Source organism: Pieris brassicae, chromosome Z (genome assembly GCF_905147105.1).
Source record: "Pieris brassicae chromosome Z, ilPieBrab1.1, whole genome shotgun sequence".
Classification (NCBI taxonomy): domain Eukaryota; kingdom Metazoa; phylum Arthropoda; class Insecta; order Lepidoptera; family Pieridae; genus Pieris; species Pieris brassicae.
Genome location: NC_059680.1, coordinates 4,910,039 through 4,935,142, shown reverse-complemented (window position 1 = coordinate 4,935,142; position 25,104 = coordinate 4,910,039). Strand labels below are relative to the sequence as shown.

Here is a 25,104-nt window from a genome sequence, read left to right as displayed (position 1 = left end):
GGCTGGTCAAACCAAGAAAAACAGATGGACCGGACAGGTTTTTATTTATTATATTGTTAGGTAGTCGTAACGAATAATTTAATTTTTATATCTTATTCACCATTTGTATTAAATGAACGTATGTATTTTAATAACTCTACTATTTGAGCCGCTAAGTTTGAGAACCACAATCGTTCCCCATGCAGTTGTTTCTCGGAGGGTTAACCGACGTCACGAGCGCACTCATCTCGATCTATGGGAACAACACACAAATTATCCAAAACCAATTGTATAATGTGTTCACGCCATTTACCTCGACCAGATTTGTTCAATTCACTGTGTGTTTAACTAAACATAGTTTTTATGCAAAATTGTTTTTAAATATTATCTGTACGAGTAGCTTTTGTTGTACTTTTTTACTTACATAGGAAAATGTCTGCTTCAATATACTATACTAGAATATACTATTAAGTACTATGCGAGATCTATTATATATATACTGTTTAATCAACATATTAAATTCATATCCTTTTTTAATCGAACTTAAAACTTGGAAGCTTGCTAAAACATGTCTCGGTCATAATAAGATGTGAACAATGAATTATGAATTAATTATGGAACGAAGAAAAAGGAGGGTGAATAAAGATAAATTTAAAATTAATTTATTCGACAATTCTAAAACTACAATTATTCCTTTTTTGGCAGTCTTATCTCCTCGATTGGCAGTTGTTCAGTACTAGATTTAATTTCAGCGTATTTGTATCTAAAGGCCATCGCAGTAAAAATCATCATATCCACGAACATTAGACCCGCGAACAAGAAGAATTCCTTCCACTGAAAAAAAACATATCTCACATTAACTACAAGAATTGTGCATCCATATTTGGGTATTATAAGTTTTCAGACGTTGTATTGATAGTATATATATAAACAAAATGATTATCGTTGCAACAACTGTTAATAGGTAAACCGATTGGTTGCTTGAGGGTTCGAATAAACCCTCAGGTTCTAGCGTGCCTCGTCACTAGGCTTCTACTGAAATATATGTGAAGAGACAAGTATTAGTTCTTTTATAGTAAAATTTTTATGGTGAGATTACTTGGTTTCTTCTAGCAATAAAAATCATTTATATAGTCCGGAATGCGTAATGTTCATAAATCTCCGATTCGAAAATAAATAACGGCATGTTACGACATTGTACGTATTCTGAATTTCTTAGATTTGGTAATCTTTGTAACTATTGAAGGGATTTTGAAACCTCTGTTACCGGTAAGAAATTCTTCCTGAAGTAATATAGATATTAAAATTTTAATTAATGTTTAAAAGAAAAAGGAAAGCAATTGATGAGTTCCCCCTTTTGCTTAAAGACGAAGCGCGTGCTCCGGTATTTTTATAACCCAAGTAATGTACGTAAATTAAATTGAAAAGATCAATCTAATATACTTTTATAAAACTAAAAAAATATCAAACCTGAGCATCTAAAAAGTTTCCTTCAACGATCAATACAACAATTAAGTTTCCAAATGCAACAGTAAGTAGCCATATAGACTGAAGCACAGACTTCATACTAGCTGGAGCCTGTGTGAAGGAGAACTCAAGACCAGTGACGGAGAACATCACCTCACCCATAGTCATCACCACGTACTGTGGAACTAGCCATAGGATGTGGATACTATTCGGTGGTGTTATTATTACTGCGTTTGCATTCTGAAAGACAAGTTTGAATTATTTTCATTGTATTAACATTTTGTCCGATAATAAACACTTAATTATGGATAGGACATAGTTTAGCATTTATAACCCTTGAGAAAACGTGGCAAATCATCTGATTGCATTATCCATCCAACTAAAGGAGAAACGTACAATTTTAATTAACTATTAAGAAGTTTATAGGATACCTACATAACCTGTGGTATCTTCATTAACATTGATGGTATAGACAGCGCCAGTTTGTAAAGCCACGTCCTTTAAAACTATTGTATCGTTTACTAAAATGTCATATATCCCTTCTACCAATGACTTCTGAGCCATGTCACTGCTTAGGAAATTTAACACGGTTCTGTCCATTTTGTTGCTGTATATTCTGATTGAAACCACTTCATTTAGATTGCACAGTAACCTGAAAAGTAATAACTCGATTTGCTTCAAAAAATTTAATTCCACATTATCGCGCTTATGTAAACATTCCTCACATCGCAATTCCTTACAACATAAACTATGCTACGTCTCTTAGTATTATTTTTGTGTCAATTCGCAACGCATTGTAAAGTTGAAGTAAAATTAAAACAAGGTGTAATATTAGGCACGACTGAAGTGTCAGTATTTAACGGAAGAACATTTTACGCCTTTTATGGGGTTCCATATGCACAGGCGCCTGTTGGAAAACTTAGATTTAAAAATCCTGTGGCTCTGGAAAAATCAACGAAGATTTTTGACGCCACTACCGAGTACCGTGGAGCATGCACTCAAGAGCATATTGTTCACAAACATGGGACGTATGGTTTTGAAGACTGTCTGCATTTAAATATATACACCCCTTATCTCCCAATTTATGAATTACGAACTGAAAAAGCTGTTATAGTGTGGATACATGGATACGCTTTTACTTCAGGCTTTAGTCATATTCACGGAGGGGACTTTTTAATAGATAATGATGTCATTTTCGTTACATTAACTCATAGAATATCCGTTTTTGGATTTTTGAAATTAAATGATACCGATGACCATACTAATATGGGTCTTAAGGACATTGTAATGGGCCTAAAATGGATAAGGAAAAACATTGGCCAATTTGGAGGAAACAAGGATCGTTTGACTGTTATGGCTTCTGGGTCAGCAGCAACATTCGTTTCCCTACTAATGATGACCAAATTTCGGAAGCTCTTCTCAAAGGTAATTCTACAAAGTGGCTCTATATACTCGAGTTCTTTATTTCAAGGTGACCCTGCTTTGGAAAGAATCAAACTAGAAATGGCTGTGCAAGCCGCAGGTAAAAATCTAGCAAACGCATCTGCAAATGATTTAGTAGCACAAACGGCAAACATTTATAATAATAAAAATATTCTTAACGTCCAAAGACCGCTTATACCATTTATGCCTATTAAAGAAAATGAATCAAAACGCTACTTGATATCAAAGCACACCCTTCCAGTTATTACAAATCTTCAACGACTTACAGAAATGCCAATTATGTTAGGTTTTTCGAGTCAAGAAAGTATAACAGAAGTATTACCTTTCATTCACAATCCTCAATACATGGAATCTCTAAAACCATTAAAATTTATGGTTCCTTTTTTGAATAGTTGCAAGTATAAATATGGCTCTCAAAAATATAAGGAAGTTGGGGACCTTATATTAAAACATTATTTTAAAGGAGTAATAAACAAAAACTCTTTAGAAAACCTCTTAAAGTATGTTTCTGATCTTCACAAATACCCGATATACAAATTTGTTCAAGCATATTTAAATGCAACCGGAAGTGAATTGTTTGTCTATAAGTTTAATTATGTTGGAAATCTTAATGCAGCAAAAATGACGGCTGTAGCCGGTGCAAATACTAAAATAAAAGGTGCTGCTCAAGGTGACGAAATTTGTTACATTCTAAGATGTGACCCACTTTGGGAATATTATGTAAAGCTCAAACAAGATTTGCACAATCGAGATCGGAGGTTTATCACACAGATTGCGAATATTTGGGCAAATTTTGCCAAATATGGAAAACCGACGCCCAATAATCAAAATGATACATGGTGGCCTATGACCAAATATGAGGACAACGTTTATCTATTTGGGAAAAATAATAAAATAGTAGATTCAAGGCCGGAACGCAAAATGTTTGAATTTTGGAATGATTTATACATGAAGTACTATTCTAATGAAAATTGCGGTAAAAATGTAAGAGATGAAATGTAACATATAAAACTTGAATTTGCCTACATATTTTATGCTTGCAGTTATTTAGTGAATAAAAATTATTTTGTAAAAAATTCAAAATCCACACATAATTTTATGTGTTTTGTTCGGACTGTTAATTGTTTTTTCATCGTGCTTCACATACCTTGCCGCCTCTAATATTTGTCATTCATCTGATGATGAACATCTAAAAGTGATGTTTTATATAAAAAAACGCAACTTACCTGACAGTAACTCCATCGATAGCCTTATCGTTGTTATCGGTAAAACCTTCAACTGTTTCATTGTTAATAAAGAAAGAGTTGGCTGTGTTCTCCTTAAGTAGAAAGTTGCCATTATATAATTTATTAGCGCAAGCAGTGCTTTCTTGTCCGCTGAGAGAGTAAGGTAATTCAATCGCGTCTTTTGCCGCAATATCTAGCTTCTCGAATACTCCTAGCGAACCGACTATGAAGTTTTCTGTATTATTTGCGTCACTTTGTAAGGTCAAAGTAAAGTTACAATTAAAACCGTTGTATAGTCGTAATTGCGCCAGCCCCGGAGCTACGGGTGTTCCGTATGTCGGCTAAAAATTTAAGATTCTCATTTACTAATGTAGTAATATTTTAAAACTATATTATTTGATTTTATTAAAAATTGAAATAAAATAAGAATAATTATGTTTTTTTTTATAAAACGGACACAGTATTTGTTTGTCACTTGGAACACATAAATTTAATACTACAATAATTATAATTGAGGATAGTAAATGTAAATAAATAATATTATTATCATAATAACATAATACTTACCAATAGGTTGAGTTCAACTATTCCAGATATCAAAAACGCTAATGCCGCCAATACGCCACCCCAAATCATTTTATGTAATGGCTTCCTAACCAGCTTGCACCACGTCAAGAATGGATAAATCGCCTAAAAAATCATACATATAGAGAATTCGGTCTTATTGCATTGACTTAACTATATTACTGATATGTAATAAACATATGATAGTTAACGAATCACACGCTAAACGAAGATGTATCGCAATACAGCGAGGAAATGCTGCCAGCATTAAAGTTACACTCGTACAAGGGCCGATCATTTCAAACTTATTTTCGTGTTCTAATTATGTAGACTATGTATATATCTATTAATTATTATTAAATAAATAAATTATAACAAAGCCTTGCCTTATATCAGCAATTTACAATAACACTTATTCAAATTTCCGCGTAATGCGACCGATTTTAAACTAACCTTACCAAAAAGTTATAATGAGCTACAGAATGAATAGTAATGTATAATAAGCGAAAAAAATAAATACTTACAACTTCAAATAGTGGTATAAACACTAAAATTAACAGAGGATTCAGAACTTGCATTTGATCTGCTTTCAAGGTCCATCCAGCGATATTTTGCTCCATTCTGTTAGCTTGGAAGGTCCATCTGGAACCCTGTAAACGTGAGAGTTAAGATAAAGGAATTCTCTGTAATACTTCAAGGCGGCTGGATAGTGAGCTCGTGAATAGAAGCTATATCTGTGCATGTACATCTGAAAAACTCGCAATTTGATTGATTATTGTCGCGAATAATACGACAGCGTGCACTAATGCTATGTTTTATAAAAAAAATATCTTATTTAAACGTAAACAAATATGTTCGACAGCAGTTTAGTTTTTCGTATTTTGTAAGATAAAACCAAGCCTATTTTTTTTCAAGATACTCACTTGTTGGTCGAACAAAGCCCAAAATATTGGTAACGGAATGAAGAGAACTAGAACTCTTAATAATGATTTGACGTCTTCTATGAGATTGCTGTCAAACTTATCATCGGCATGGTCTAACCAATGGTCTCGTTTATCTTGGCTTTTCACGGATTTTACTACAGCATACTGTAAAATAAAATTATCTGTTGTATTAAAAAAAATAATAGAATTCGTGTATATATTTTTTTGGAATTGAATATATACAATTTGGATATTGAATATATACAATATTATTGATGAATTATTATTTTAACCGATTTTCTTTTATAATTAAAATATAATCTCAAAAAGTACACATCCATAAAAATAACTAAGCACAAATAATACTTACACCAACGCAAGCAGACACTTTTCCCAAAATATTACCTTCGGGCTTTTTGATTATATACAGCTTTTTACCGGCAACGAAGAAACCTAAAAATAAATGTATATTTATTATTATTTAATTATATTCATTACTCATTTTAGATTTTGTAATAAAGTTTCTATCTTTATTTCGAGGTACTTGGTTCTGAGGCCCTGCTTCAGGCCTGGCCGAGGTTTCAGTTATTTAAGGTCATTATAGCTTATTAAAAGCAGTATCGGTTGTACAGGGTAAGCCTACTTGCTTCGGTTCCAGAACAAAACTGTTTCAGATAAGCACAAAACATTACCACGGTACCGCTAACGAATGCAAAGAAAAGAGATTTGGTTTCAAAAATGTTTGTTTAGGAAGAGAGTTGTATACTCTTCTACACTTAATTAATGTTATCTATAATGTTATTTAATTCTTTATTGCAGCATATCGTATTGATTACATTTCAATAAACGATAACCGGCCAGTTATCGTTACGAGTAATGTTTCATCTTATGATAAGCGATACTTGAACGTCACACACACAATGAAACCTTTATATAAGTTTAACGAACTGAATGTAAAACTTTACGCCATACTTAAAGATCACGGAGGCAGCAGTTAATATAATTAGTATTCAAATACTGTCTAGGAAAAGTCTAACGAGAGCTTTGTACTTGCAAACTGCAAGGAGTAGGTACCTTTCACTTTATTTTTCTTAAAGGCATTGATAGGACAGTAGCCATTCTGTTCCACAAATATCTCATCAGTCAAAAGTAATTAGTAAATTAATTGTGGAGTGGTATTCGCGTAGTGGTTCTTAGTTCAGAGTCACAAAACGATTTTTCAATGTGCGCAATTTAACATTACTCGAGCGTAACCGGAATCTCTTGTCGATATATTCAGGGCCGCCTTAACCCTTATTTTCCAATTTGAATAGAGAAAAATATATCATTCTATATAACCATTCTAAGTGAAAAAAAAGCTATTTCTTTTATAGCTTTGGAATTACTACACGATTTTGATAATAATATTTATTTATTTAGGTAGCCAATAGCTTATATAATAATTACAAATCCAATTGTATAATAAGCAAAAAACGTGCGTGTTTCTGTGAAATGTGAAAATGAGAGAGATGTACTTGAAATGTAAAATTTAGTAACGTATATAGAGACATATGTAGCTCTTCTAAACAGTCACTCTATTATTTTATCTCAAGTGGTCACTCCCTCAATGATAAAAGATTAGAGATCTTATTGACCCCATTTATCGAAGGGCAAAATGAATATAACAATGATACAACTTGGCTCAAAATCACAAAAAAATTGCGAGGATTTTACCGTATCGATACAATCTTTTTTTATATTATAGTTTAATATTCTCATACTTACGGGGTAATAAAAAAATTAAGGCCTATTAATATTGGTCTCATTTTTAAATTTATAACAAATTTTTAATCATTTCTGTGACAAAAATGTTGTTTATGTAAAGGACTAAGTTACCGAGGCGGTTATAGCATTGCCCTGTATTTAATCTATTAAACGTGATCTGTTTAATTTCTTAGAAAGCTTCACCTTGGGTTGTAATAAAACTCCTTAAAAACTCTCTAGAACTCACCAATAGAGATAATCATAAGTATACCAGGCACTCCAAAAGCAAGGGAGTAACAGTCCTGTTCACCAAAGCAGTGTACATCAGCTCTTAAGATCGGTGTTAGGAAAGTTGAGATCAGACTTCCAGCGTTGATTGCAAAGTAAAACAGGGAGAAGAAATATCCCAAGTACCTCGCCTGTTCAGGTAGCTTGAACTGATCCCCTCCGAAGGCGGATACACAAGGTTTTATACCTCCCGTACCGAATGCTATTAGGAGAAGTGCTAAAATTGTGATTTCCCTGGAAACAAATTTTATAGTGTAATACTTGTAGAGTGCAAAATCATATTGTTAGATTGTGATATTTTCTGCGAAATCCGCGTTAATTAATACAATGTGAGACTTAGTATGTTGTGAATAGTTACTGAACCATGATGTCAGCTATATATATATTTCATCCTATATGATAATTCTATAATAAAATGTATTTACGTAAACATAGCGACTACGCGACATCGTCAACGATAACTTTTCTGTTTCAGTCAATTTACAAACGTTCCTCAGGAGTCACAGCATCGATTATTGAAAACTTTACAAGTAGTTTTTGTGTTTACTACGTTCATACTGACAAACTCGGCCAGACTGACTTTTTTCGCCCTTGATGTGAGTGACAGTAACCGCAAATTTAGCATATTGTTTATGCGGAATTTCAGCGGAAAGCTACCTGAATAAATGAATATCCAGTAATAATACTCACATTTGTGGCAAACCGAGAGGCGGCATGGCTGTTAGTGATATAAGGATGCTTCCCGTCGCATAAACTAGTGACAGATAGAATATTGTTCTGAAATTAAAAGAATCTTTTAAATAAAGCCTGCGATTTTATATAATAGTCTGGCTAAATATACTGTTACATAAAAACTTTTCCGTTTTTCAACTTTATAATTATTTTGAATTTGGAATATGTATTTTATTTTAAAAACTTTTTTAGATTTTCCGCCATTTCACATATTTTTTCGATATACAGAACATGCCCTAAATCAATTTTTACAATTAAAGACACTGGATATCGATCCATCGTGGATGCGTATCGCCACAGAAGGCGTTTTAATCGTAAAAATACTATGTGATTCTTAGTATGTTGTGAACAGTTACTAAACCATGATGTCAGCTATATATATATTTATTCCTATTTGAAAATTCTATAATAAAATGTATTTACAACAGCAACTTGTTACTGTCGCGATTCCAATAGTGATACCGATTCCGACGTTTTTGTATGCAAGTTGGATGCAATAATGAGTTTTTGAGGAACCAACCTCAAAAACTCATTATTTGAAACGGGGTCGCCGTCCCGCTATTGGAAGTTACAGAGCAAGGGCCCAGCTTACAAAATACACATAATATTACGCCTATATCTACCAAATCATGTAACAAATATGAACGAAATAACTCCGGCGAAATCGATAAAAGATTTCCACTTTCAATATCGACAACGTCACGTTGAAGTTAAAAGCGTTGTTTATTTGATGTTTGAAGGTTAGTTCAGTTGTTTTCAAAGCTAATAAAAAGTTAGCTATTTTTGCATATAAAAGTCAGTATCCGACATATGACTATATAATATATATTTCGATAGATAGGAGGAAATTTTTCAAATCAATTTAGCATGAATAAATAAAAACCATTTATTGCCATTAAGTACAAAATAAAGTGTTTTTTATCACTTAATTTTACATGCGGTCGGCCCTAAGTAAATTGTGTCATATCGTTTATAAAGTACGGGCCTTTAATAAAATATTCATTTGGGTTAAGGCAAACGTCATCATGCGAAACCTAAACATTTGACTGAATATACATACTTGTTTTAGGACGATAGTTCACGGGAAAGTGTAATAATATATAAACAGATAAATCATGTATATTACTGTTCGATGATGTTCTTCTATTCTGTGTGTTAATTACCTGAAACGTCCCAGCCAACTGTCAGCAATCATAGCTCCCATTAATGGGAAGAAATAAGCGAACATAGTGAATGTATGGTACACTACAGTAGCCCCATTGTCGGTATATCCCAACTTGTATCGTAGGTAGAGCGATAGGATTGCTAGAACAAACAGGAATTGTATACATTAAATAACTACTAATACTATAGTTATCCTATAGGTTAACCCCAGCCGGTCTACCATGAGGAAATTGTTATTGTAACCTTCAGATTCAGACTCTTAGACTTAATAGAAGTGTGTCATTTACTTAGTTATAACAGAAAAAATCATAAATGAAATTTGTGGCAACGTAAAGAGTCGTTAACCACTGGAATTGTAACAAATAACAAATTTACAGTTGGTAATATTACCCCAACATGATACTAGCAACAATCTCGTTGACTTGCTGACCAAGTTTAGTCCGTTTTCCAAAATGAACGCGCTAAAATTTGTCTCATATATCCTTCCGCTCGCGTCGATTTCACGTATTTTGCGACCATTTCTACAAATATCGTTATATTTTAGTTTATTTACGTATAAATTAAAAAAAAAATACGTTTGTAAATATTAATAAGTACGCGAACTTCCGAGAAATAAGGGAGACGGGGAAGGAAAAGCCTATTTGTTACATTCGACAAGTATCGTTATTTGTTTAAATATGTACATCGGTACGTCAGTCGTAATTCCCAGAATTCTGAGTTACACAATAAAAAGAAGATTTACATCGCTTTGTTTTAAAAGTTATGCCGCACGAGTAATCATGTTTCTGCTACTTTAAAGAAAACAATGGTTATTATGATAACGACTCTTAGACAGCTGTATTATCAAACTACATATCATGCTGGTTTAATCTTGTTTAATTTCCGGCCTTGAGAATTGTACATTGGATTAATTTAATTCTCTTTATTGACATGCATTATGTGACGATTTTGTCGTTCTTTGATTAATAGCCCCCAACGCTTAAATAATGGTGTTAAAAATCTGTGTGTCAGTATTTCCGTGCCATCGTTGCTACTAAATGCACTACTAAACTACTAAACTAATGCTGAGGGGTTTTAGAAATCTGAGATAATCGTGGTGCCGCATAAATCTTAAACCAATAGATCTTTTTTTATGACTGTATCTAACACTCGCTCGTGCGGTAAAGAAGACATCGTGAGCATTCATCAAATACAAAAATCGACTGCGTCTGTCAGGAACAGAATGCAGATCGCTTACTGGCCTATTAAGAAAAATAATGATCATGAAACAGATAAAGAAACATAACCAAGACCTATGAGTTATAGTGCCAGTGTTTTTTTTCTTATAATTTGGTCATACATGCTGTATGTATACCGTTTACGCAGCAACGGAAGCTCTCAATAAGGAATAACTATAAAGATTTTATTGGTTCAGCGCTCCTATTTCCTTGAGCAGCCTTTCTTACAAAATGGACTTACACAAGAGTTTTGTTACCATATTCATATATATACATATACCTAAGTAGCTGTTCACATTTAAAAAACAAGATAACTAATACATACTTTCGGAATGTTTAAAGACACGTAATATTAATTAATATAAATGATTAAAACGTAACATTGTCATAATTGCTTCTAAATAAAAATAATAGTGTCACTACAACGTTTATAATCAGAAAATTGTGAAATGGTTTCGCCTTACCGATAGTAGTGATAGGAAATTGGGTTGAAAACTCATGTGCTATTACCTAATACTTATAGATTATATTTGTAATTTAGGTTAGTCACGAGGAGTCACCTTGAAATAGATCGTTAGTCTTAATGCGACTGTAACCGGCGTTGGAAAAAAAATACCGTCACACTTTTCGGTTACGCGTCACATTTTCCGTTACGCGTAGATTCGAAGAGATTTGAAGCCATTAACAAAAATGATAGAAATAATTCTATAACAATTAATGAAATTCTATAGTAATATTAGTAGTAATAAGGTTAAGAGAAATTATTGTAAAAAAACCTTTTGTTAAACTTTATCTAATTTAACTTTATTTAACCAATTTCCGTAAAGTTGCATATAGTAGATCATTTTTCGAAAAATAAGGTCATAAAGTAGTTTCACTTCTTACAAAAAATGTGTGTGTGTACACTAGTACACGCACACATTTTTTTAACCCACAAATATACAAAATGTTCAATATATTTAACCTAAATAGTAATAATAATAATAAGTGATAAATTGAAAATTAAATCAAATTTAAAAAGTTTGTTATCTGTGTACATATTAAATATACACAATTTCGTCGTTGCATTGCGATACTTATTTGTTGAGAGAGCTCTAGAGTCACCACCACCTCTATCAGACACCAACTCAAATCTTTAATTAGAGACTGTGCACTTGAGCCTAATAAGAGTCTCTACTCCAAAGGGAACAAAATCAAAGTTGGAGGAAAGTCTTAGATTTGCGCCGTTTATTATTTTCAGCTTTCGTATTTTATATTAGTATTCCAATATGAATTATACATATATAATTTTGTCACATATATTTTTTTATTAAATCATATAAAATATAATATTGTTTTCTCTTGATAAAACTTTAGCTGGTCAAAAGGAAGTGTCAAGGTATTGGTGTCGATATTTATACCGTGTGAGAAAATTGTTTAACCCTGTACTCCTGCGGCGATTTTCAGTGAATCTAGTACAATGAAATTGGTTTGGTATTTCAAGTATCAAAATTTCTAAACTACAAAAAGAAGACAGCTAAGTTTGGATTTAGTTAAGTATAGGCTTTTTAATAACCAAAATATATTTAAACAGAAACAAAACACAGTTAACAGTTAGTATGTAAAAAAAATTGTTAATGTAAAAACAAAAACTAATATTGTACGCTAAATTTTACATTTAGTTATACTAAACTTTTATAATCTAGATAAAAAATAAGGGATTTTTACTGCTAAATATTAAATGCAAAACTTACTTCCGACTAATGAAGTGTATAGAAATAAATAATATTTACGTTAAATTGATCTTGTGACACAACAATTGTTTTCGTACTTGCATGTCTTGGAAAAGGAAAAAACACTTTATCGAGTTTATTTGCAATTTAAATTTGGAAATATCACGGAACGTTAAACTTTACAAAATTTACAAATAGTCTAAGTAGTATTTGAATATTTTCAAGACTAGCTAGAAAAAACATGACCCAATAGTCATGTTTTTTCTATCAATATAGTTTTTAATTAATTTTTAAAAGCAATTATATATATTTTATAAGCCTTATCACTATAAGGCACATGCCCATGCCGCACATTGATGTGCACAGAGCAAGGTAGTTTTATTGGGTTTTTTTGTGCTGTTATTTTGCTAGGAAGCTGTATGCAAATTACGTGATTTTTATTTTATTTTAAAGACTCTCAAATGAAGCTTGATTCAGATAAATAAGTTATCTTGCTTACTTAGGTAAAACTATTTCTTTATTTCTAAACCTTCGGGTTTCATAACATTTTTACTCTTAAGATACACAATAAATACACATGTGGAGCCGCTACAGGAGTTTCCACGTTGTTCACATCTAAATGTAACATAAGGCACTAATTAAAGATTTAAGTTGGCGCCTGATATATAGTACCGGTGAACCCAGAGCTGGTACTTTTTTCGCTCAACGAATACGTAGAAGTATATGCAATACAGCGATGATACGCTGCAATTATTATTGGGTCCCGTGACAGTTTCAGTTTTCTATTTATCAATGTTTAATTATTATTACTATGTACGTTAAGAATATTTTAAATGCTGTATTGTATATTGGTATAAAATGATAAAAAAGTACATACCACGCATTCCATAGTAAGAAAATCTTTCGCAAAATTCATTTGTGACAATGAAACCCACTGCTTTGGGATATGGCAGTTTCTGAAAAGAAAATTACATATGTTTATAAACGATAGTTATATATATATATATATATATATATATATATGTGTGTGTGTGTGTGTTTTTATTTATAATTTAATTATTTTAATAAATAAAAATACTGTTATATTGTGTTTTTTTATTACGTCAAAGTTTTAAAATAGCGTTCTTATATTTATGTAATTAAGTTTAATCTATTTGCTGTAAAACATTTTTATTAATTTGTATGAAGATGAATATTTCTACTGAGACAGATAATCATATCAAAAACAAATTTAAAATGAAACATAATAAGAACTCTTATCGTTACTATTAATAATGTATTGTTATAATTGAATTACCTACGTTAAAGCAGTAACTAAATTGTACCAATTTCATTAAAAATTGATATAATATCTGATATCGAAAGTCATATAACTCTATATTTTTTATTTTCACATATTTAGTTAGTTCTCAAGAAAAGTGATATCTGACAAAGCGATTTTAAATCGATGAAAAATTTACAAATAAATTTGAGAGAGATTATGAATGTCATTAAATAAATATCATTAGTGATTATAAATAACAATACAGTTTCATAGTTTCTAAGAATTATCCAACGATCACGGGACTCCAAGGATATAACATCTGAGTCATATGTCAACACTGAGTACTTGTTGTGAGTCTTCAAAAATCTAGTCTCAATAAGGGTCAGTCATTTCTGACAGTATACATTTTTTTATTGTTTCATTAAATGAGTTAAATATAGAACACAGATCACGATCTGAATTCCTCGTTCATGAATGTCGACATCTAGTTATAACTGGATTGAGACTTTATGAAAGCCGACAAGCAATTGGAGTGAGTTATTAAGTTCATTGGTGGTCCACGACAAAGATTTCATATTATTATGATTACAGACTTGACCGATATAATGATTGATTCTGTTCAGCGATTTAAGGATGGCAAAGACAAAAAACCGTCGCAATTCAAATCATCAATTCGGACAAGGTTGCGCTTGTTTTTTGTATTAATAAATGAAAATTTGTAGGTTATATACAATGCCCGATTGTATAAGTTTTAATATTTATTGTTTTAGATTACGATGATAAAGTCTATAGCTCTATTATAAAAGTCCCGGGCGTCGATCCGTTGAGTGCAATTGACATTTGTGATTATTCGGAGGTTTGAAGAGCGATTGATGTAGCTTTGTGTATACTCGTTTATTTATGAAGTTTTTACACAATACTTGCATCGTTATGTACAGGTGCGCAAAACAACTGTGAAGATACTTAAAATATAAGATAATTTAACAAACACTAAAATAAAATTTTATCAATTATTCGTGTACGTGAAAAAATAACTGTACAATTTAATTCTCGTTATCAAATCGAGGGCGTAGAACGGCCGAGAAGAACTTACAGGAACACGGCCAATCATTTTAATTTAATTTAAATTTTACAAGATACTTCTACAATTAACTGCAACTACTACGCCTTGCCTCATATGATAAGCATAATCGTAATCATAATAATAATACATAAATCGCATCTATCAGCAGTAGGCATAACGAAATGTAAAAGACAGCGTGGCTATGAAAAAGGAGGATAGGTAAGATTAATCTATACCCTAAGATATCATAGTTGACTAGAGTCTAGACGATCCAGACTCTCTATAGCTGTAGTCCTAAGTATCGAATGCTATCAAAACATCTATCTAAAACACCCCTAAGCGTACCTATTGGTTCTCCGAGCTCCGACATTACAGGTACAAAAGGGATTTTTATTATTTTTTCGCTTTGATATTATACCATGGTAAACTAATACAGTTTTAGTTTAATTATTTATTTGTCTATGATATTTGAAAGACTCTAAATATTTATTGATTGGACGGAAGCTCAAGCCTGATTTCCGATAGTTTATGTTTGTGGACGAGCAGGTACTTGCAAAATATGACACAAGAGGTCTTTAAATAACCCATCACAAAGTATTTAATTATCTAAATTTTGATCCATTAGAAGTTTTGGCCGCAGAATTCCTAATTTGTTTCATTTATTATCTTCTACATTAAAGGCGTTCTGTGCGAACTCGTAAATATTCGTGGCTAAGCCATGCCACAACGCGTGGAAGGCTTAATTTTTTTTAGTAGGAGCAAATGATTATGGTCGCATGTACATTTTTTCATTTCTATAAACTTTGTCACTCAAAATATATTAAAATAGGTTGTATACATTATTGTTTAACGAGCGGCCTTATCAAATGAATTATAAAAAAAACACGAACTGAGTGTAAATTACAAGTGCATATAAAAATAAATAAAAAACAAAAAGAAAGAGAAGATATAAGATAGATAGAAAGATTAGTTAGTACTAAAACTACATTAATAGACAGTTATAATAATAATATTATTAAATATGTAAAAGCTTATCTTAGGGTTAATAAGTCATAATAAATATAATATTATATATTAATGAGCGTGAAGAAAGACATTAAAATACGTTGTAGGACCTAAAATTATTTATGTTCTGTTCTCGATTTTATGCTGTATATAACTTAAACTATACAATCTTGGTCATTAAATTCAGGGGTTCGGTTTATGAACTTCGATTTCCACAAAACCTCCTTAACCAGTTTGGTATCATTATGTAATTACGACATTTTTTGCGAGCATATTGCGACACTGAATCAATTTTTAGTAGATTTTACGGAAAAATCAAAATTGGATCAAAGTTTTTTAATGAATACATTCTGATTCGATTTGAATTTTACGGATTTTTTTAACATGCATAACTGACCCAGTCACAGGCAACGTAACGAGCTTTAAAAAAAGTAATTATCTAATAAATATCTTTGTAATTCTTTTCAATATATTTAAAGCATAAAACTCGGTAATAAGGCTAACTGAGTGGAGCGGTTGCCTTATCGATAATAAGTGATCTGCTGCAGAAAATAGAGCGAAAATAGAGTATAAGAGAACGTGTATTATAAAGAAGAAATTAAAGTTAAGTAAACGTAATAACTAATAATATTAATCATAAATTTACACTAAGGACACTAAGAGGATTTATTTTTTTCAGAAAAATTTAATCAATAAATTACCTCCTTAATCGTTAGCTGGTTCAAATGAATGTCTTTTGTTATTTTTCAATAATAAATAGCAGGAAAATTGATTTCAAAGTTTCTCCTCGTCTTGTCAAAGGTGTGCCAAGGTAAGGTCATTCACAGTATTACGACACTTGCACACCGCCATCCGCAAACACGACTAATATAATTTAGAAAATTAAAGCAATCAAAAATTATAATATAAAATGTAAAATAAAGTTGTTTTCAAATAACGTTCTGTATATATAGAAGCAAGTTGACCAGTAGACCTTAAGAGCCTAAACATTGGTTTTTAATTTATATCAAAAGCTTTACGCGACGCGCTAGCTCAAAAATATGTTTTATAGCACAGGTAGTAAAGGCACTTTAAATAAACTTCTAATGAGCAGTGGCCCATGGACACCAGTAACGCCAGAGGGCTTACAGTGTGTTGACAGCCTTTGAGGTAAGGGTACGGGTACGGTACTCTTTGGTTCAGAAATACCTCTGCGAAATACTTTAATAATATATATTTAAACTAACGTTTTGCAATAGCTTTCCAGATTACTTCTGGGAACGAAGTTAGTTGTCAGTTCTTCTTGTCCGTTCGACGCCCTTGATTAGAGGATAGGCAGTTAATGTAAATTTAGAACTATTATTTTTTCATACTGAAGTTCACAAGTGTACTTACACGAATGAATAAATTATTTTTTTGATTTTGACTTTTGGCTTAAATTAACGATGAGATTACGAATAACGAAAACTCGACTAGAAGGAATCAGATATTTATTGTTATGTATTTTTAACATTGACCATTGGGGTGCAAATTGGAACATGCAACGAATTCTATATAATTTCTAACAGTTTACTCTCTAAAAAAATTTAAACAAAAGTCGGGCGTTTTCAGCCGTGCGAAGCGTATTAATGCTAAGCGAAAAATATGTATGTTTACTGTTTTAGTCCAGTACATTTTATTTGAAAGTTTGTGTATTCTATTTCAATTTCACTTTCATCTCTAATTTCAGCACGGCAACTCCGTGAAATTAATAATAGTAATAACAAACTTAAATACAACCAGACTGAAATTTCCGATTCCAATAACTCACGTCATAGAGACAAAACAGTTTCCATGTAATTCAATATCAGTTAGGTAACTTTAAGGTGAAAGCCTGTTTAAATTAGATAAATAGCCTGGGAAATAACAGGCTACTGAAATATAGTTCTCACTACATCAGGTCCACTCTGTATAATCAATCGTTCACTAGTAGGCTCATCCAGTACAACCAATAGTAGAATTCAATTGCAAATTCATTTCACCCAACGGAGTAATAGGTCGATTATGTCTTCGGACAATGGCAGAGCTGATTGAAGTGAGTTCGAATCGAAACCTGTCCAATTTCACACAATTGGCTTAACTCCTCATTGTTTTGATTATTTTTTATACATAAACATAAGATGACAGTTGAAAGATAAAAGAAAATTTATTGAAAAGATATCTATTATATAAAACCACTTGGAGTTAAACAATGTCTTATATTGACATATCTGAAATGGTCGGATGATATATCATTTTATCTTGATGTCTTCAATTTTACACGATAACAACTTAACCTATCGAACATAGGCAATCTTATTTCAATGGATAGGTGTTAAGTATTAGTATAAAATATACTAAAGGCTAAATCTAATAAATAATAATATTTAATGTACATGCTCTTACCAGGTCAACTAGGCTATACTAATAAACAAATAAATAAAATCAGTCATTGACATGTATAAAAATCTATTTTAAAGGCAATTACGCGACCAGTCTTCTATGTCCGGCCGGTAAAAGGCCCGTCTCCTGTTGGATCCGTTTGTTGCCGCACGATCCAAGTCTTTACTGTGCATTTAGAAAATAAAATCCGTTACTCAGCCAGGGCATAAACGTATGATCAGAGGGTCGGGAGCCGCACGCTTGACTACACGGCCAACATTGTTCGTTAACAAATGTAGTTAATATTCAGTGATTCATTTAAATTGGCATAGTTTGGTGTAGTAATAGTGACAATCGTGATTACAAATATACTTTTGATTTTATATACTAATGATTCAAAGGCAGGTTTAGTATGATTTCCGTACGTCAATAATAAATTGGATTTTGGCTTGCGGGAAGTTTTTCGAAAGTCTTGCTCCAGACTCTTAAACCCTTTCACGATATGTACTGTATTTATAAGTTGCACAAGTTAAATAATATGAAGTGATCAATTTGTTAATAGTCATCCATACAAGACTAATGACAATAGTTAACGCTCTAATAAGCGTGTATAATGTTGTAGTTTCTATATTCACAAATAATGATAGTAAATCGAAAAAAAACTCCGAAAACCGAAAATAAGCGCGCATTATTATAATACTACGATGTAAAATTGAGAAAATAAAAAATCTATACCTGAAAATATAAGACTGTTATTCATTTAAAATTACATATTTATTATAACAAACAGAACCTCAAATGTCCTTGAATTTAAAGAAAAGGGAGGCGGACTGTGAGTGTGTGTCAAGAAATTGCCATATTATACAAATGCTTATCTTGATTGCATAATCTACTACGTTTTTGTATAAAAAAATAATTATTATAACTTACTTATTACTTTTCTAAGGACTTGAGTGAATATAAACATAAAAAATAAAATACGTGAATACCGTCATATTGAAACTAAGTAGCAAAATTGTCTCAATAATTAATGAATGATAAAGTTGTAAAACGTTTAATAATTTATTTATAATTAAATTAGCGCGAAGCCTTAAAAATAAAATACGCAAAAACCAGCAAAGCTATTATATCATTTATAATAAGTATCACATAACTACACTCACGGTAAATAATTATTTTAATTAGTTTGAGAAATAAATAACTATTTTGTAGTTATTTGCCAATACAATTTCGCTTTGCATAAGTAATTAAACATACCTTTTTGCCTTCTTCCATCGTATAAACGTTACACGAGCGACATAAAAAAATATACTTTACTTTTACAATTATATTTTGACGAGTAAACAGAGAGGCTTGCGTACGCGCAGCCGAACGTTCAGGTACTTTGTCTGCCGAACGTGCACTACGATTCACGAATGACACAACGACTTGACGTGCCTCTCGATAGTAACTTCTTATTGAAGTTAATGATTCTGTGTTCAATTATATGCGCGAGTTTGACTTATCTTACATATACTATTGTCACAGGATAATGCTGACGATTTCGTCAGCTTAGTTTAATAAATATGTAGTTAGAATCAACTATATATAATATAGATTATATATAGAGCGTCAATTCCCATAAACTGGTTATTAAAATAGTAATTAGTATTATAAATTAATATTTATATGCATATTATTTTATAATATAACTCACGATAACAAAGAATTACTGGCTTAGCAGCGATAACCCTGGGTTTAGAACGGCTAGCCAAACAGAGGGTTCTGGCTCCTAGTTCCTTCCATAATTCTATATCAATTGAAGGCAAGACTAAAATAAACTCGTACAAAAATGGAGCCCAAATGTTAGGCATAATCTCTCACATTGTATTATTTCGCAGTTATGACATAAATACAATTTCAACCAAACGGAAAGTACGGAGTGTGTGTTTAAAGAGTTAATAATATAGATTATCGAGCAACCGGGCCGAAATTATTATTATACCAACTGAATATTACGCAGATCTATGGCCACGTACCACCAATGCAAAACATGAGACTGTGTACCATTCCTTAAGGTAAGCAACTTAACAGAACTGTAAAAATTTTAACCCGGCAGAAGTTCAGGTTTGGGTAACTTTTCGTTGTCAATTATTTAATTTTTTTTTAAATCGGTACTGATACGGTAAGTCAGTGTTTGTAGTAAGACATTCTATAGCCACACTTCGGTAGCAACCGACCAATAAGCCTTTACACGCTATTTTCATCTAACATTAACCATGATTCAGAAAACTAGGGTTTCTCATAGAGAAATACCAGGAGATAAACTGTGCTCTATATTTTGCATCTATAGATTATGGAAAGGCTTTTGTCACTGTGTCGCATGTGAGAACGTCGGAATACCTAAAGCCCAAAACGTGAATGATTATTTAATTGTGTTAAAGCCATTTGTAAAGCATGACTAGAATAAGGCTGAAGAGAGACAAGCCATTTTTCCTGGCGTAAAACAATGTTCCTGAAGTTATTTATTACAGCCTTAGAACACATATTATGCGGCCAATTAGACTAGGCCCACGAAGCGGTATTAACATACCTTATCATAAATAACACTGTATATTGCAGTTATCAAAGGAAAATCTGAATGTAAAAAGCAAAGATTTTCATGTTAACAATCGCCTAGGTGAAAAACTGACATATTGTTAGCGATTATTGTAATGTAGATTTTTTTTCGTGGCAATAGAAACGTAAAGTTGTCTCATAATAATAAGCGTTATAAATAATCTAAGAAAACTGTGCATAAAGAGCTGAAATCAAAACTTGGGTGAAGAAAACATACACGGTATTGACATTGTAAATAGTCCAAACAATTGCACTTATAAAATGATTACCTAAATTATAAGTTAATTATTCCTTACATAATTCATGTTTTTGTGCTCTGCTGTTATTAAGTTTGTTAATTTTAATGGCTCCATTATGACATAGAAATATAAACTTACATTATTCAATTAAATATCATTAATTTATTAAATAGTGCATAGCGTGCATATTTCCGACGAAATAAATACGATTTTTTGTAAGATAAGGTCTCGTATCATACTTAGTAGGCATTCTTTCCGATGTTTCCTTTTTCCAAATTATAGTTTTCGATGTTTTCTTACTAATAATATTATGTTTAACGTTTATGTTGCCATATTGTTAGTGTCTAATGGGTTCACAATAATATGTTGATTAGAATAAATAAATTGAAAACACTTAAAATAAATGGAAAGTATGGCATGATGAAATAAATATAAGCTAATTTCATCTTTACTTTAAAAAATGATGACGCCTGTCAACCAAACAACTGAAACCGTAAGTTGTATTACGTCATTGTATTAATAATTGTCAGAGGTTTTGATGAGGTAATCATTAAACGATTAAAATCAATAAATTATCTATAATGGTAGGATAATTTATTGATTATAAATATATAGAGAACAGTTTAGCTACGGATATTAATTAAAGGTTTATTTAGGGGAAACATAGGTTTAATTAGAACAATAGTGAACTTAATTAAATGGTTACGAACGAAGTAACAATTAACTCTGAGCATGGTTAGTAATGTCCTTGGTTATTAAAATATATTTTCATATTTCTTTCGTAAATTTCACTTTTATCTAATGACGTGTGGTGTGTCAAGATACATTATATATAATACGGCGATAACACACATGACCACGATTTAGTTACCTAATATAATCTTTATTCGGCTTAAAGCATACTCACTTTTTCTCTGTTTCCAATTCTCAAAAGACAACTTCCCTGATTAATTGTGGCGTTCTCGCAATCCATGGTTAAAACTCAATTAAAATTACAATATATATTAATCAGGACAAATTTGCGATAAATTTGTGATAAGATAACAAAACAGGCTGCACTCAATTACGTATAAGGCATGAGAGGATGGAAGACGTACTAATAGGCCTTAGAAGAAATATTGTATTATAATCAGAATAAAATGCAGCGTCACAAACAATGGTACTTGGTCATATAACTGCGTAGTATTCGTGACTATGTGAAAAATTATTGGATTGCAAGGTAGCACACCTTTAGTTTGTTAATAAGAATTCAAACTATGGCTCTCATTTTTATAACCATCTGTTTTAATGATTTAATTTTAGAACAACAACGGGAACTCCGTTTGTTTTTGTCAACACAGCACCAGCTGTGGTTTGCAAATGACTCCATTGCCTAACCTGTCTCCCTCTTTTTTCTTTTTCCATCACTGAACTGCCAGTGAATCTGCTATTGAGCGGTGAATCTTGTCTATAATACTCGAAGCCAAATAGTAATTGGATGTTTTCCCGAATGTCAGCAATTATATGTGCAGACTCGAGCACGTAACTGCAAATTCGCAGCACATTGAAAAAATCTGCAGCACGCAGGGCGCATCGAACTTCCTATTTTAATTGCATGGCGCATTCTATGACGCATGACATCAGGCTGGGTGAGCCTTTTTAAATATTTTTATCCCCTCGGAGACAGCATATCAGCACGACGCCCCGCCGCCGCCGGAAATATGGCCAACGTCGACGTGGCTGTATAAATCTTTTAATACTTGAACTGTACATACTGAACCATGGTTAAAAAGATAATTTCTTAACGGGATTAATAAAATGGAACATTCTTAATAGAACAATTATAGATACTGCTATAACTTCTATGTACTTAGACTACAGTCGAACCAACACTTTATACGAAATCGTACTGTTACACCCTTATTCTGAGACTTAGAGCTGACTTCATTATTTCTTTTCAACACATAAACATTTTGCTTCCTATAAAACCAACATCCGCTCAAACCCTAGTTAGTTGTATCCTTATCCAAGACGGTTGCTCTAAATTCAAATTTTGTTTTTTTAAAAAGCTATATTCACATTCACACCAGTACGGACAAAATTGCGGTTGTGTGGTTGGTGTGGGAGCTCTAAGGTTACCCAAACGTTAGACCGCTGAATTTTGAAATATATACAATAATAAAGCATATAGATATGACTTTGGTTACTTAGATTAAGTCTTCACAGCTAGTATTAATACATCCATACCGATAGGACGATCCAAGGTGAGTTTTAGTTTTGATCTATTGCTAATCGCGTTATCTATATTTTATCTCATTTGTGACACCTAAAATCTCTATCAAAAGGTAAAGTATCCTCAAGTCAAATTCTAATTTTAAGCATCACTAAAAGTAAATTTTCAGAATAAACTGTGTAAGGTAGATTTCAATTTTGTTTCATTCAATACACAAAAGGCGTTCTGTATTCAGTATAACTACGTTTAAGTTGCTATTGGGCATACCAAGGTTTTGCAATTTTGTTTGCCGACACCCAAACTGACGGTTTTTATGCCATATGCCAAAAGGCATCCTTGTTGCATCGTGTAGGCATTGCATATATCTAACATAACAACTAAGACCGAACTTTTACTTATAAATTTGATAAACAGCACCTAATTTTGGTATATTTTATGTCTAAATGAGAATGAAATTATTAGTCCTGTATCCCCAAGTAATGGAGCTTCATATGCAAGTAAGCATTTTGCATTGCATAGCGTCCAAGCCGCAAACAGCTGAAATAGTTTCCAATGGAACAAAACACACTAGTAATTCCAAGGGGATTTACTAGGACTAGAGCGGTTCTATAAGAACTTATATATTATAGAACAGCGGCTAGTAAACGGGCAGGAGGCTCGCCTGATGTTAATTATCGCCGCCCATGGACACTCTCAATGCCAGAGACTCGCGATCCTAAGTCGAATTGGTTCGGAAATACTTCAGTGGGCAGCTGGTTCCACGTAGAAGTGGTGCGTGGCAAAAACTGAAAAAAAAAACCTTAAAAAACTCTCAGTTGTGGAACGACGGAAGTCGAGGTGATTTGGGTGGAATTTCGTATTCTGGCTCGATGTCCCATGATGAAACTCAGCTGCAGGTATTAATCCGAACAACTGTGAACACTCTCCATATATTAGATGTTTATAAAATCTATGTTAAATCCGAGACATATCAAACTCTCGTCGCGTCTGACAAAAGAAAAAGGAATCTATTTATACAAACCAATAAAGAATAGTAATAAAATAATAAACGCAGTCTCATAAATATATTGCAATAAAATTTTATCAGGTATCAAAGTTCGGCGTCATCAAAAACACCTTCCATACTTTCTATTTTACTACGGGCCACAAAACTGTCATCACATAGTTGTATCGACAGATAGTCTGATAAATGATAATATGATTGCAAGCAAAATATATACATGTTGCTCGACATTTTGTGGCAGGAGATCAGTCTCATAGAGGAGCCTAAGATATTACCCAAAGATCTACTCCACAGGATCCCAAGAATGTGGACGAGAGGTCTCTTCCTTTTTTTCAGAAAATTATCTTCAGAATTTGCTTGCATTATTTCAGGTTTGGATTAGGCGGTACAATAGTAGCAACAGGCTTTTCTAGGGGCAGCCGGGATTAGTTTTGTAGGATATGTTTGTGTGTATACAGTTTTCTTGGTGAAGGGATTAATTGGTTCCTTTGTTGCGCGATGTTTCACTTCCATCGTTATTCTCGCGAATTTTTCACCCTTTTCTTCTTCTTTTTTAATTAAAATAAAATAAGGTCGAAATTCATTCGAATACATTTTGCGTTTTTTTTAATTCTCTTTAAATTTATTTAACATTATCAAAGTAGATTGAAAGATAATTTTGTGACATTGACTTTTATTTTCTTCTAAAAACAGATTCAATAGATACTTATTATTATTAAATACTTTATGGCAGAACTTCCAAATATTATTCTTGTGTTTTATGCTAACTAGCTAGCAGTATGGTATAAGAACCACAAGGAGAAAGCTACCATTGATAAGTCAATGGTATATATAATATACATAAAATACACTTCATTCTCTTACTTCACTTTAATAAATTTTC

General features: G+C 32.1%; 2 protein-coding genes across 3 annotated transcripts; one reads left to right on the top strand and one right to left on the bottom strand.

Moving 5' to 3' along the window:
- Positions 1-619: 619 nt before the first annotated feature.
- Positions 620-22,093, bottom strand: LOC123718547 (peptide transporter family 1-like). 2 transcript variants are annotated; one of them, XM_045675159.1, is made up of 13 exons: positions 21,914-22,093; positions 13,336-13,414; positions 9,529-9,670; positions 8,324-8,410; positions 7,593-7,867; positions 5,973-6,055; positions 5,603-5,767; positions 5,204-5,329; positions 4,683-4,805; positions 4,116-4,456; positions 1,882-2,098; positions 1,450-1,686; positions 620-813 (listed from the first exon to the last, which is right to left on the bottom strand). In XM_045675159.1, exons 1-13 carry the CDS (start codon positions 21,977-21,979, stop codon positions 667-669), a joined length of 2,088 nt encoding a protein of 695 aa, XP_045531115.1. In that variant the 5' UTR covers positions 21,980-22,093; the 3' UTR covers positions 620-666. The 2 variants fall into 2 exon arrangements, with proteins under 2 accessions (XP_045531115.1, XP_045531116.1); XM_045675160.1 differs by lacking the exon at positions 21,914-22,093 and adding an exon at positions 19,427-19,602.
- On the top strand, positions 2,171-4,120 carry LOC123718548 (juvenile hormone esterase-like). Its single transcript, XM_045675161.1, has one exon. It carries the CDS (start codon positions 2,197-2,199, stop codon positions 3,889-3,891), a length of 1,695 nt encoding a protein of 564 aa, XP_045531117.1. The 5' UTR covers positions 2,171-2,196; the 3' UTR covers positions 3,892-4,120.
- Positions 22,094-25,104: the final 3,011 nt, after the last annotated feature.

Excerpts from the sequence above, each read along its gene's own strand:
- LOC123718548 (XM_045675161.1), top strand. The coding sequence starts at position 2,197 with ATGCTACGTCTCTTAGTATTATTTTTGTGTCAATTCGCAACGCATTGT.
- LOC123718547 (XM_045675159.1), bottom strand. The coding sequence starts at position 21,979 with ATGGATTGCGAGAACGCCACAATTAATCAGGGAAGTTGTCTTTTGAGA. Across the intron at positions 5,768-5,972 it reads AAGTGTCTGCTTGCGTTGGT|TATGCTGTAGTAAAATCCGT; the intron begins GTAAGTATTATT and ends TTTATTTTACAG. Across the intron at positions 4,457-4,682 it reads TAGTTGAACTCAACCTATTG|CCGACATACGGAACACCCGT; the intron begins GTAAGTATTATG and ends TTAAATTTTTAG.